The following is a 14,203-nucleotide window of genomic DNA, read 5'->3' on the forward strand; positions in this document are numbered from 1 at the left end:
ACTCAGAAATCTGCCTGCCTCTGCCTCCCAAGTGCTGGGATTAAAGGTATGCACCACCACTGCCCAGCCAGTGTATTATTTTCTAACTATGTTTTCATACAAAGCTTCTCCCCATGTTTGAAAAAATGAACAAGGCCCTTTTACAAAAGAACTCTTCTCTCTTGGCTCTGAGCCCTTCATGGGGTTTGTCTGTACCCTTGGCACACTTGTGGTAAGCTCTGTACAGGGTGTCCCTCCCGGTCCCTGAGCACTCAGGCCCAGGTGACAGCTTTGCACCCCACCTCCTCCACTTACTTGTCCTTGCCCCGCTCCTTCAGTTTCTTCATGTCCACCATGCCACCTGTTGCCATTTGGAAAGGATCATCCTGCAGAAAGCACACAGGTTAGAGCACACATCTAGAACAACAGCAGCTCAGTAAGTGTGATTATCTGCCAGTGTGCTGGTACACATGCATACGTATGCGCACACACATGCAGGCCAGAGGTTAATACTGTGTTCTCATCAATCTTTCACCATGTTTTTTCATTTTTCTGTATGTATATGCAATTGTGTATTTTGTGTGGGTGTGGAGGCAAGAGGCCAAACTCAGGCATCCACCTCAATCACTTTCCACCTTAAATTTCAGAGACAGGGAACTTACTGATTTGGGTGGACTGGTTAGCCAGCCAGCTCTAGAGATCTATATGACTCCACCGGACCCCCTGGTAGGAATACAAATGTAAGCTATCATATATGGCTTTTATGTGGGTGCTAAGAGCCTGACTCAGAACTTTAGCATTTTAGCCACAGAGCCATTCCCTCAACCCTTTGACTTATACTGTGAGAAAGGATCTCTTAGCTTGCTTATTCAGCTACATTATTCTCTCTGCCTCCCCAGTGCTCAGATTATAGTCACGTGCCACAATTCCTAGGTTTTCATGGGATGACATGGACTCCAAACATGGACTCTTGTGCTTACATAACAAACACTCTAAGCTATCTCCCTGGTACCATGGTTATACCTTAAGGAGAGCAGCCAATACTCACCACCAGAGTAGTCTCCTCTTGAACCTTCTCTCCCACCAGCAGGGCAGCCGCACTGAGCAAAGGAAACCAAACCACAGAAAGAGAAACAACACAAAGACAAGGAAGAAATCAGTGTGCTGGCTAGCTTTTGTCGATCCGACATAAGCTAGAATTGTCTGGAAAGAAGAAACTTCAATTGAGAAAGTGCTCCATCATGCTGTCCTGTAGGCAAGCATGTGGAGCATCTTCTTTTCAGTGACTGTGTACAGTGCTCCTCCCCCTGGGCAGGTGTTGTATAAGATAGCTGGATGTGAACAAGCCAGTAAGCGGTGTTCCTCCAGGTCTCTGCTTCAGTCCCTGCCGTCATAACTGAGTATGATCAGGAGGGGTACAAGTCGTTTTGGTCCCGGTCACAGTAGGAGGAAGCAAACTGGGACAATCGGGTTTGCAGGCTGGAACACTGATGGACAGGCATGACTAAAAAAGTAGTGGGTAAGTAGTTACAAAAGCCAAAGAAGAAGCCAGTGCTCCACACACTGTGAATGGTGGGGTGTGTTTGTGGGGTGTGCGGGGAGAGGCAATGAAGAGCTGGCACACACTCCTGCAAAGCCATCTGATATTCTGGAAATCACAGAGTAAGGTTCTGCCAGTCAAGGGAACTGTAACAGAAGACAAAGAATACGCACTGCAGCTTTCTCTGATAGTGAAAATTTACCAAAAAGACCTTAGAAATTGAAGTCAAGGCCTGACAGGGTCTGAGCAAGCACACTAGCACTGTGCTATGCCCAACACTTTTTGTTTATGACACAGGGTCTCACAGTTGCTCAGGCAGGCCTTAAACTTGTGACCTTTCTATTTTAGCCTTCCATGTAGCTGGGACTACAGGGCTAGGCCACTAGGATGGGCGTTGCTGATGCTGAGACCAATTTCACTCTGCAGGCCAGGCTGGCATCAAACTCATAGTAATCCCACTTTTTCAGTTTCTCAAGTCTGGGAGTATAGGTGTGAGGCACCACACCAACCAGTGGATCTAGTAAAAAGTTATAGTGCATACCCTGGCAATGCACACAATGTGGAATTCTAAAAATGTTTTCTGGAAAACACACACCATGGCCAGAGGCTCACAGTATTATGATTTAATTCTTTAAAATCATGGGATAAAAGTAGACAAAATTATGGTCTTCAAAACTAAAAAAGAAACAGGTGGGAAATAAATGCTGTCTCTCTAGCTCAGGTTTTTTCTTTTTCTTTATTCTTTTTAAAATATAGGGTTTTGCTATGCAGTCTAGGTTGCCCTCAAACTCCCTATAGTAGGATTGCAGACATGCACCAACCACCAAACCAGACTATTGCTTATTTATTATACTTTTTTATCTAAGTTTTTCAAATTCTTATCTTTCAACATGTTGTCAATCTCAATTCATCAGTGCAATTAAAATTTTGAGTTAGTGACCTGGAGCAGACCCAGAGACCATCAGGCTCAGGGCATGTGACAAACATTTGTAAAAAACCTTAGTCTCCTCTATGATCAGTGGAAGTGTATGTCAAGAGAAGGGACTATGTCAAAGGAGAGATTTGTGACTGTGACCCTAACTGGAAATTTTTCTTTGTCATCAATGACGCCGCGACCACCCCCGTGGTGACCACCCCCGTGGTACCCACCTCACCCCATTTGGCCTCTTCCGCAAGTTCTGCACCTCTCGGGTTTCTTCTAGTTTTAGCCTAGGGAAAAAGGAATAAAAAGTGATGCATAGGTTGAGAGACCAGCGGAACTCAAAAAGCCAAACTGCGTTCTAAGGACATGTCCCTTTGCCGAGTCCCTGACACGGTGCTGATCGTCAGTCTGACCCATGCGACCCCGGCGCACCTCTCCCAGCCGCGCGGCCCGGGAAATGTAGCCCTATCCCTAGGAGCCTCTGAAAGACAACAACTCTGGCTCCATGTAAAAGGTTTCAGCGTGGTGCTGGCCGGTAACCACTCCCAAGCCTGTCTCACTTTTCCTGGTCTGTGAAGACCCTACCCAACACGTACCGAACCTCCTCTGATTCTTGTTCATCCTCTTCCGACTCCGAATCAGCCCGGCGCCGGCGGAACGTCTTCCCGGTGATCCGCATAGCGGAATCAGACCCTTGGCGCAGCGTTACCAGACGCGTAGTAAAGGGAAGCTCTCTCTTCCGGCGCGCAGAAGTGTCGTCAGAGCGCAGGCTGCAATCAGATTCTCCACCGTCTTGCCAGGCCACATCCCAAACCCGGGCCCCGCCTCAGCAGGGCAGGCACCCACTTGGAACGCCAAAAAGCAAGAGCTGGCACCGCGCGTGGCCACACCCTCGGCTACGCCCCAGCAAGTGACCAAGCTCACCGCCGCCAGCAGGACAGCCTTGGAACCACACGGCGACGCCCCAGCAGCACGGCCACTCCCCCGATTCCCAGCATGCTTGGGCACTCCCCGCTCGCAGGGCCACGCCTCCGACGTGCCCGGTACCGCCCTCTAGTAGGCCGCGACCTGTGACACCGCCCCCGCCCCGCCATAGGCTCTCCCGATTGGACGTCTGACGGTGAGGAGGCGGGGCGTGCCGGGCAAAGCCACAAGACTCTACGCAGCGCCGCGGTGGGCGCGCTTGACTGACAGGCGGCGCGGTTGCGACGGCAGGTGAGTTTCTGACGGCTGCTGCCTGCGGCCGGGGCTGGGCCGCTAGAGCCGGGATCATCGAGCAGCCGCTGGGAGTAGGGGAGGCCTGGCTTTGTGGGGCGGCCGGGACCTGGTGAGAGGTCCCCGCCGCCTACCCTCCCATCACTGACTCCCGTGCCCGTCCCGAACCCCCACGGCCCTGGCTTTTGAGCAGGCCGCACGTCGCTTGGAAGGCCAGCGCGAGGACACTCGGGCTCCAGGGCTTAGACGTGCATATTTATTTATTCCTCACTCACAAAAGCTGACCACCTTGCCGGGGGTGAATATCAGTCCCGGTGCCGACTGTCCATACCAGGTTGGCCTGCATTCGTCCCTAGGAGGGGTACCACTGGCGTTCAGAGGCCGGGGAGAGCTTGGGAGGACTCCTTTGGCCTGGAGGACTGTTGCTCTGCCATACGCACGCACCTTATACCCCCGAGGTGTTGCGACGGTAGTTAGTTTTTAAAGGTGTCTATAAACACTTATAAGATGGATAAGTGCATGCGTAATGGCTCACATGGGACTTTTAGGGACTCCTTAATTACTAGCTTCCTCTGGAGCAAAGCGCTTCTTACTCTGGCAGGGGTAAGCACTCTCTTCTAGAAGCCTCCCATCTAATCCCACAAAGTAGGTGCAGTTGGGTCTCTCAAAAAAAAAAAAAAAAAAAAAAAAAACAAAAAAAAACAAAAAAAAAAAAACCGAAGCTACCGAGGTGTAAGAGAAGTAACCCGTACTTCAAGTTCCGCAGCTGGGAGGTGAAGCTGGGTTGGGGACAGAGCTTTCACAGCTGCAGAGTTTGCTTCAAGGGACAGCGGGCCTCTGTGGGTCTTCCCTGCTGCTGCTGCAGCTGGTGTTCCAGCTTATGGGCTGGGGGAGGGGCTGATGGAGACTTTTACTAGAAGGCTATTCTAAAGCAGGGAGGGCATGTCTGCCATGCCTTGGCTCTTTTCCAGAACAATCTTTTTTTCTGAAGTTGTCATATTCCCCTTAGACTGGGACAAAGAGAAAACTCGGGATGTCTTGAAACAGCCTTTTGATTTGATCAAAGAAGCATCAAGTATCAAAGTCTTGACCCCACTGGAGATTGGTTCAGCCATCTTCAGATGTAGATGGCAGTCACTCCACACCATGTCTCTGCTGGCTGAAAAAGAGGCTCCTTGGGAACTGCTGCGTGAACCCAGGGACTTGGGTGTACAATTCTCACAGGCTTGGAAATGGTTCTTAATTTCCTTGCCTAGCTGTGCCTTCCTCTTAACCTCTAGGGTAGTGGGCCACTCTGGTGCCTCCAAGGAAAGAGTCAGAAGGTCAAGAGCACTTTGAGACCATCCTCATTTAAAGATACAGAGAGGAACACCTTGTTTGTATCAGCATTCCTATCCTTGAAGCCAGAATGCCAGGTGATACCAACTCCCTGGGCTGTGGCAGATGGAGTTGATTCTTTTTGACACAAGTACCACTTGGAGTGTGGCAGCTGGCAATTTGCTGGGTGAAGAGGCTGCAGCCACTCTGAGTAGTGTTCTTGGAATCGAGAGTACTCTAGAAGGTATCCTCCAGGAAAGTGAGGGGTTTTCCTCAGATTTTAGTCTGGCATGGGAGGTGGGAGGGGTGCTGACTTTCTGGGGGGCTGTATAAATGCTCAAGGAGCAATCACATCTGGGATGGCTTTGTCATGGTAAGCATTCAAACGTGCTTGTTTGAGCTGGGTAATGTTGGCATGTGCAGAGGCAGGCAGATCTCTGTGAGTTCCAGGACAGCTAAGGCTACCCAGAGAGACCCTGTCTCCAAAAACCAAATCAATCAATCAATCAATCAATCAGGAAAAGAAAGAGAAAGAAATGCTTGTTTAAAGGACTGGGGATGTGGCTCCATTAGTAGATTTCTTGCCTAGCTTGTGAGATGCACCCTGGGATCAATCTCTAGGATGCATAAACTGGGTATACTGTTTCATGCCTATAATCCAAACCCTTGGAAGGGTCAGAAGTTCAGGTTCATACTCAGCTACATAGAGAATTTTAGATCAGCCTGAACTACATTTCACTGTCTCAACACCAAGAAGTCATTAAACAAACAAACAAATAGATGTGGTGGTACATGCTTTTAATCCCAGTACTTGGGAAGCTGGGCAAAGGCAGACAGGCAGATCTCAGTTTGAGGCCATCTTGGTCTACATAGTAAGTACCAGGTCTCCTAGCTCCAAAGGAAGCTTTATCTTCCAAGCCTCTCCTGAGGCATCCTCAACAGAGCAGTTCACTGCTCTACACAGCTTTAAGAAGTTCAGACCATCACACCTTTAATCCCAGCACTTGGGAGGCAGAGGCAGGTGGATTTCTGAGTTCGAGGCCAGCCTGCTCTATAGAGTGAGTTCCAGGACAGCCAGGGCTACACAGATAAACCCTGTCTCGAAAAACAAAACAAAACAAAACAAAAAAACATAAAACAAAAAACAAAACAAAACAAAACAAAAAAAGCAAAACCAGGGCCTTGCTGGAGGTGAAGATTGGCCCTGCGTCCACTAGCTTGCCCATTTGGGATTTAGGAGCCACAGTTCATTTAGAGTTTGGTCGTGGCTCTCAGCCCCTTTCCCCACCTTTGGTGATGGATGATGGGTTGCATCCTGGCCTCCCAGGGTAGTATTGAGGTCACCCTTGGGAGAGCTCAAGACTTGGAGCTGTTAGCAGAGCTCCTAAGGTAGGGTCCCTGGTAGGCAGGAAGACCTAGAGGTGTGAGAAGGGGGTAAGAGGTGCCACGCAGCTTAAGAATCAAAGGGAAGTAAGACTGGGACATGGAGGTGGACAGTGTCTAGAATTTGGGGCAAGAGTGAGAAAAGGAAGGTGCACAGTGTCAGCGAGGGACGTGGCGTTCTGGAAAAGGGCTGTGGTTGGCTGGGGTGAGGATCTGTGAGTGGTGGCTGGGGGAACCTGTGTGGGCAGAGGCTCGACAGGGCCACTTTCAGATCCCAAGGGACCAGCAACTCCCTGGGAGGCGGAAGAATATTACCAGAAGCTCTGGGGAAAGTGATGAGTAACGGGCACCTGGAGCTGCCAGGCCTTCAAGGGAGTGCGCAGCCACAGCTGCCCCTCCAAGGCCCCGCCCCCAGCCTGCTCCTGAGGGTGAGGCTCCTGGGTTGCCTGCTCACTGTCCTTGCAGGTGCTGCATCTTAACTCAGGTCCAGTGAGGTGTGTGCTCTTTGCCTCTGTCCTTTCTCTATAGCTCTAGACATGGGAGTGTGGTCTAGTGGGTCCCTGAGAGCAACTGCACAGTGGTGAGGTGGTGTACCCAGCACCCTGTACTTTTAACAGTGATGAGCCCTGATCCTCCTGCCTTCGCTGATTATTGGCCTTTTTTCTTCATTTTCCATATCCTCATTTCCTAATGTCACAGCTGCTGACTCATGGAAAAGTGAGCACAGGTATTCTGGCCCCTTTATGCCCAAGATCTCAAGCAATCAAATCACTAGAGAGAGGAAGTCATCATATACAGCCAGAGCATGGGTTTTCTCCTGCAAAGCCTCTGCAGTGGCTATTCTCCAAGGCCGCTGTGCCACAGTGTGACAGGTGGGCCTGCTGAAATAACCAAAAGTAAGGCTTGAAAGTTCTGGAGCTCAGAGCTTGAGGTGAAGGTGGCGTCAGTTGACACCTTTATCTTGTGCTCGTGTGGCCTCGCTGAGTGACAGCTCCTCAGCTTCTCTGTGCTTGAGGCTCAGAGATTTAAGTCCCACTCCACCCTCCATAGAGATCTAATTTTTATTTAATTATCTTTCCCAAGTCCATACCTCTAAGTGCCCACAAATTCTAGGGTGCTGGTGCTTAGGAAGGGTCCTGGGGAACAGTTCAGTTGTTACCAGTGCTGGGGAGAACTCCTGTGCAAATGTGGGTATGTGGTATATGCCTATAATCCTGGCACTGGAGATGGGGAGATCCTGACCAGCCAGCGTAATCAACAAGCTTCAGGCTCTGTGAGAGAAACTGTCTCAAGAAACAAGGTGGAAGGCTCCAGAGAAGTGACATCCAAGGTTGGCCTCTGGCTTCCACACGCACAAGTACACATGTGCATCCTCATCCCCACTATTATCTAATGTGCACTCCATAGGCTAGCTTGCTAATTGTTCAGTGATGTTTTGCCCACTTTCTTGTAAGAGAAGAGGGCCACCTTCTCCCTCACTTTCCTCTCTCCTCTATGTTTGTGGTTTTAGGGTTTTGGTTTTGGTTTTGGTTTTGGTTTTAGTTTTTTGAGACAGGGTTTCTCTGTGTAGCCCTGGCTGTCCTGGAACTCCCTCTGCAGACCAGGCTGCCTTCGAACTCAGAAATCCACCCGCCTCTATGCCACCATCGCCCGGTGTGATTTTAGTTTTTGTTTGGGTATTAAAAGCATGTGTCACTGTTTTTTTTCTGTTATTGTTTGTTTGTTTGTTTAGTTGGTTGATTTGTTTTTGTTTTGTTTGCTTAGTTTGGTTTAGTTTTTTTTTTTAAAGGGTTTATTTATTACATGTAAGTACACTGTAGCTGTCTTCAGACACTCCAGAAGAGGGCGTCAGATCTCATTACCGATGGTTGTGAGCCACCATGTGGTTGCTGGGATTTGAACTCAAGACCTTCAGAAGAGCAGTTGGTGCTCTTAACCAAGCCATTATCACCAGCCCTGGTTTAGTTTTTTTGAGGCAGGGTTTCTCTATAACACTGGCTGTGCTGGAACCCTTTTATGCACCAGATTGGCCTGGAACTCAGAGCTGCACCTGCCTCTGCTTCCTGAGTGCTGGGATTCAAGACTTGTGCCACTGCTGCCACCACCAGGCTGGTGGTTTTTTTTTTTAAAAGTGATTTATTTTATTAGGTTTTTTTTGTTGTTGTTGTTGTTTGTTTGTTTGTTTGGAGAAAGGGTTTCACTGTGTATCCTGACTAACTAGAATCCATTTCTGTAGACCAACCTGCCTCTGCCATCTTCCCAACCCTCAAGGAGTAAAGATATATGCTGCTACACCTGGCTTTTTTTTTTTTTATTTTGTGTATGCGCGCACATATGTGTGCATGTATGAGTGTGTGCATACGTGTGTGCATGTGCATATATGCATGCATATTTGCACACATCTGTGTGTGTGTGTGTCTCTGTACACTCTTAGAGAGGTAGGTGTGGCATTCCTCTGGAGCTGGAGTGACAGGTGGCTGTGAGCCACTGTTGTGAGTGTTGGGAACTGAACTCAGACCCTCTGGAAAAGCAGCAAGCATTAATGGCTAAGCCATATATCTCTAGCCTCTATCTATGTATTTTTGAGGCAGGATTTCACTATGTAATCTGGCTAGCCTGGAACTTAAATGTAGACCAGGCTGGCATTGAAATTACAAAGAATTCACCTGCCTTTGCTTCCCAAATGCTGGGATTAAAGGCATGTACCACCAGTTTTACACAGTGTTGGGACTCAAACCCAGGGTTTCATGTATATCAGGCAAGCATGTGTATCCTGTGCCAGCTGAGCCATAACCCTTGCCCTGTTGTTGTTGTTGTTGTTGTTGTTGTTGTTTGCCCTTCTCTATAGCCCAGACAAACCTGGAATTCAAAATCCTCCTGCCTCAATAACCTGAGTGCTGAGTTGATAGGTGTGTGCCATTACTTGTGGGATTACTCTCTCATTTAAACTTCCTTGTATGCAGCTGTAGATGGCATGCCCATGCTCCAGAACCAAATGCCATAGTAATGTACAGGTGACAGCAAGTGATGCAGTGGGGTTGCCTTGTAGGGTCCATGAGCTCAGCAGCTCTGGTTCAGTTGAGAGTTTGCCGGGTGGTTTAGAGTCAGGTTCTGTGTAGACCTATACCGACTGTTGGTGAGGTTGACTACCCTCTGAGCAGCCAGTGCTTGGTCCTGGACAAACTCAGCAAAACCCCTCCTGTCTCTTCCAAGAGAAGATTCTGAGGCTTCTTAGCCACTGGGCTTTTTTTCTCTCGTGGGGCCTGCGGTAGGGGATGAGTTTGAAACGAGCCTGGATTGTACAGTGAATTCTAGGCCAGTCTAGGCTGCATAGTGAGACTTTGTATGGGAAAAAACCCTGTCATTATCCTTCTGTTCTGATCATCAGAATCCTAACCAGGCTCCCCAAACCTTGTCTCATCCCTCTGGAATGGTGTCATTGGGACTGGGACTCTAAACCCTACCCCTGCCCAAAATAGTCCTGGGCCAGTGCTAGCAGGCACTTGGCCTCTACACTGGGGAATAAAACCTGGCTTCAAGTTAGGTTTGGAATTTAGAACTTTGAACCCTCTTATTGTTGTCATGTGGCCATTTTCGAAGTTACCTTCTAACTGCCCCTCCCTCTTTGAACTGCCCACATCTGGGAGACTGTGTCCCACACTAGGAAGCAGGGAAGTGGCTTGGTAGTGTTTTAACCCCTGGTGGCTGAAGACTTGGTGCTCCAAACAGCTCAGGGGTTTGGAAAGGCTTAAAAGGTGACTCGAGGGACTCCGTGGCAAGAACGGAGACAGGTGTTCTTGTCCAGAGAGGCTGTCTGCCAGTTCTTTTTTTTTTAAGATTTTTATTTTATTTTCATTTTTTTTATGTGTATGAGTACACACTGTAGCGGTACAGATGACTGTGTTCCATCATGTGTGTGGCTGCTGTTGATCTCAGGACCTCTGCTGGCCCCACTCGCTCTGGCGTAATTTTCTGCAGCTGTCTTCAGACGCACCAGAAGAGGGCGTCCGATCTCATCATGGGTGGTTGTGAGCCACCATGTGGTTGCTGGGATCCGAACTCAGGACCTTCGGAAGAGCAGTCAATGCTCTTACCCGCTGAGCCATCTCGCCAGCCCTGTCTGCCAGTTCTATACCTGTCCTGGAAGCAGGGTGTCACTGTCCATGTGGAATGCAAAGCCTGTGGAACTCCCAGACAGCCCATTATTCATGACTTCCCCTAGGCCGTTTTCAGCCGAGCAGTTTTTAAAGGAGATTCTGTAGGAACTGTTTTGTTTACCCCCAGGTGCTTTGCTGAGGCTTTCCTGCAGAGCCCCTCGCAGCCCGTCACTGTCCACAGAGAATGGATGCTTCAGCCTCCTGTGTGTGTCGCTGAGTCAGGTAGGCCCCACCCACTCCAAGTGCTGACAGGGGAGCCGGCTCTCCAGAAGGCCACAGATTCCCCTTCCAGTTGCTTTTGCGAATGACATGTGGCTCTTGTGCTGGGCATTTGCCATTTGAGATAGAAGAGGGGTGAAGCCGCAGGGCCCCAGAACCCTCAGGATGAAAGGAGGGGGTGGAGTGCACAGAGAAGCTTTGCCTTTGGTTTTTTTTTCTGTAAGTTAGAGAGCAGGACCAGCATGATGGCTCTGCAGGCCCACCCTGGGGACCCACATAGTGCAAGGGAGTGAGGGCTGAAGCCTGGAACCTGCTTTTTGACCTGCCCTCTGGGATGGCCATTGGCGAGACTTGAAGACATTGAGACAGAAGGAACCGTCTCTTGCACTGTGCTGCCATCACAGCAGCCGAGGTGACAGGAAGGGCTGTTACTGGGCTGGTACAAGACTCCGTTCAGCATGGTGTCTGGCTGGAGCTGTGGGGTGGAGAGGGGATATGCTTCGTCCACCTGTAGCATCCAGGGGATGCAGCCCTGACTGGCTATGAGGGTACTCTTGGAACCATTTGCATCTTTGGTCGATTTGAACCTTTCTTGGCAGCAGTTTGAGCCAGAGTCAGTTGTCAACTTCCCAAACTGATTCTGTTGAAGTACTGGAATACTGAAGCAGGTATTTTGTGGGCTTTATTGTTGTTATTTATTTTTAACTGTTTCTTTCTCCCTGCCTTCCCTCCCTCCCCCTCCTTTCTTCCTCCCTCCCTTCCTTTCTTTCTTTCTTTCTCTGTCTGTCTGTCTCTCTTTCTCTTTCTTTCTTTCTTTCTTTCTTTCTTTCTTTCTTCCTTTTTTGTTTTTCTCTCTTTGGAGGCACTGTTTCTCTGTGTAGCCCTGGCTGGTCTAGAACTCACTCTGTAGATCAGGCTGGCCTCAAATTCACAGTTTTACTGGCCTCTGCCTCTAAGGCTCTAAGCCCGGATTTGTTTATTTTATTTTATTTTATTTATCTATTTTATTTTATTGGTTTTTCAAGACAGGGTTTCTCTGTGTTTCCCTGGCTGTCCTAGAACTCACTGTAGACTAGGCTGGCCTGGAATTCAAGAGATCTGCTGCCTTTTCCTCCAGGATTGATGGCATGCACCACTCTCACCCAGCAAGCAGCCAGTGGTTTTTTGTTTGTTTTTTGTTTTTTTGGTTTCTTGAGACAGGGTTTCTCTGTAGCCCTGGCTGTCCTGGAACTCACTCTGTAGACCAGGCTGGCCTCAAACTCAGAAATCTACCTGCCTCTGCCTCCTAAGAACTGGGATTAAAGGCATGCGCCACCACTACCTGGCGCAGTCAATGTTCTTAACTGCTGAGTCATAGCTCCAGCCTCTGTTACTTTTGATTATCCTGCTTCCCAAATACTGGGATTATAGACATGCACCTCTACAGACCTGCCTGATGTCTCCTTTTAAAATAATCAGATTCCCAGAGTTTTTGTTTGTTTGTTTGTTTTGTTTTTTGTTTTTTGTTTTTTTGTTTTTTCGAGACAGGGTTTCTCTGAGCAGCCCTGGCTGTCCTGGAGCTCACTCTGTAGACCAGGCTGGCCTCGAACTCAGAAATCCACCTGCCTCTGCCTCCTAAGTGCTGGGATTAAAGGCGTGCACCACCACCGCCCGGCGATAGATTCCCAGAGTTTTGCAAACACATGTCAGAGTGTCCTGTGTTCCCTTCTCAGCCTGCTGAGTGTAGCTGCCAAGTGAGCCCTGGATGGTCACAGTGCAGCCGCTCCTTCAGGAAAGTTTGGCTTTTTCCAGACACGTTTTCCTTTTTCTTTTCTTTTCTTTTCTTTTTTTCTTTTCTGATTTAAAGAAAGAGAAAGAAACAGAGGAGGGGGACTGAGAAGGGGGGCAGTGTTTGGGATATAAATAATTTGGAAAAAAGAAGAAACAAGAACATTGGGAGGAGTGTCTGTCACATGTGGAGGGACTTAGCTACTCTTCCCTAGTACTTTTAAAATATCCCAGTTTGCTTTTCTTATGAGTATGTCACTTAAACTGAAGCAGCAAAGTTTTTCTGTCCCATGACATCTGTCACCCAGATCCACTGCTGGTGACCTCTTCCACCCTGCTTCCTGGTGGAATAATCTGTCAGTGCTCAGCCACTTCAGTCTTTGTCCTCAGAGGTTCCTGAAGGCAGTGCACTTTGTGCTGCCTTTGATATGGGACCTATCATTAAGCTTCTCCCCTGAGACTGTGGCTTCAGGGCCCTCAGGCTCCCTAGGAGGAAGCCCTGCCTGATCAGAGAAGGCAGCGTGGACAGCCAGCCATACCTCTGTCTGTCCACTTGGTGGAGTTGACCTCTTTCTAAAACACCTATACCTCCCCTCTCCACCCCTCTCCGCCCCGGGGTCTGGATAAGGTGGTTTGGAGTTCCTGAGGGATGGGCAGGACTTCAGTGTTTCCTCACCAGTGAGTCCAAGCCTCACACCTAGTATTGTCCAGTACACTGTCTACTGAACTGAGTCCAGCTTTGACTCCCTTTACCTCTGTGGGCCCTCATACCAAGCCAGCGGGACAGCTGCTCTCTTCTCAGACTAGCTCGGGAGGCCCAGGGAGGCAAGCACCTTACTTTGTTACCAGCTGGTAAGCAGCCATGCCAGGAACCTCCCATCCCCTGTAGTCTTATCAACAGGGGCTGCTGTTAACTTGGGATTACTGTATCTCCTTACAGGGGAGGCTGGCCAGAATGGGAGACGCCAGAGACCTCTGTCCTCACCTGGACTGCATAGGGGAGGTGACCAAAGAGGATTTGCTGCTTAAATCTAAGGTAGAAGAACAGTCCTCAGGAACTAGGACCCAGCCTAAGGCTGTCATGTGCTTGGGGGGACCTTTGTGAGGCAGGGCAGTGTTGCCCTGCCCCCAGCTCTGCAGAGCCTTCTATATGGAATGGCCCTGCTGGCATCTGCTTCAGAGCTTTCTTCCAGACCTTGGATCCTGCTACCATTAATCAGTTTAGATGAAACCCCTGAGGGTTACTAATGGCTCCATCCATTTCCGCTGGCTAGGTACGCAGCCTTCCTAAGGCAGGGATGAGCAGACAGAGGTGGTTCTTGATTTTCTTCTGGGCAAGTGCAGTACTGCCCAGCCTCACCTTAGCCTTCCATGTCTTCTTACAGATGTAGACCTTTCTTTGGGGCATCCGCAGGGGGAAGATGAGCTTCCTTCCTAAGTCACACACAGCCACTGTTGCCTTCTGTTTGTTGAAGTGAAATTCTGTAAAAAGCCCATGGACTGAGGGTGTGACTCTACTGGAGGGCAAGCAAGGCCCTGGGGCTGTCAGCACTTGGGAAGCAAAGCCTGGTGGATCTCTATGTGTTCCAGGTCAGCCTGGTTTACAGAGCAGAGTTTCAGGCCAGCCCCAGCTACATAGTGAGACCCTGTCTCAAAATAAAACAAACGAAGTGAGCAGACCAAAAGGTTTTTCTTCAAAGGAGC

The 14,203-nt window shown here is 49.2% G+C and overlaps 2 protein-coding genes across 12 annotated transcripts in view; one reads left to right on the plus strand and one right to left on the minus strand.

Moving 5' to 3' along the window:
• The window catches only part of CUNH9orf78 (chromosome unknown C9orf78 homolog), a 10,102-nt gene extending 6,765 nt beyond the window's left edge, over positions 1-3,337 (minus strand). The window contains exons 1-4 of one of the 2 annotated variants that reach the window (XM_031369729.1): positions 3,038-3,100; positions 2,674-2,728; positions 1,028-1,079; positions 295-365 (exon numbers count right to left, since the gene is read on the minus strand). In XM_031369729.1, coding sequence (XP_031225589.1) covers positions 295-365; positions 1,028-1,079; positions 2,674-2,678 — 128 coding nt within the window. In that variant the 5' untranslated portion in view covers positions 2,679-2,728; positions 3,038-3,100. Of the gene's footprint in view, positions 1-294; positions 366-1,027; positions 1,080-2,668; positions 2,729-3,037 lie in introns of both variants that reach the window. The other variant, XM_031369728.1, reaches the window with a different exon arrangement.
• Positions 3,338-3,440: 103 nt separating this feature from the next.
• The window catches only part of Usp20 (ubiquitin specific peptidase 20), a 33,474-nt gene continuing 22,711 nt past the window's right edge, over positions 3,441-14,203 (plus strand). The window contains exons 1-5 of one of the 10 annotated variants that reach the window (XM_031369725.1): positions 3,441-3,656; positions 10,641-10,735; positions 10,961-11,144; positions 11,335-11,400; positions 13,440-13,535. In XM_031369725.1, the coding sequence (XP_031225585.1) occupies positions 13,455-13,535 (81 nt within the window). In that variant the 5' untranslated portion in view covers positions 3,441-3,656; positions 10,641-10,735; positions 10,961-11,144; positions 11,335-11,400; positions 13,440-13,454. Of the gene's footprint in view, positions 3,657-9,906; positions 10,112-10,640; positions 10,736-10,956; positions 11,145-11,331; positions 11,401-13,439; positions 13,536-14,203 lie in introns of those variants that run through there. The other 9 variants (XM_031369720.1, XM_031369719.1, XM_031369726.1 and 6 more) reach the window with 9 other exon arrangements.

The sequence above is a fragment of the Mastomys coucha genome, unplaced genomic scaffold (assembly GCF_008632895.1).
Source record: "Mastomys coucha isolate ucsf_1 unplaced genomic scaffold, UCSF_Mcou_1 pScaffold15, whole genome shotgun sequence".
NCBI lineage: Eukaryota > Metazoa > Chordata > Mammalia > Rodentia > Muridae > Mastomys > Mastomys coucha.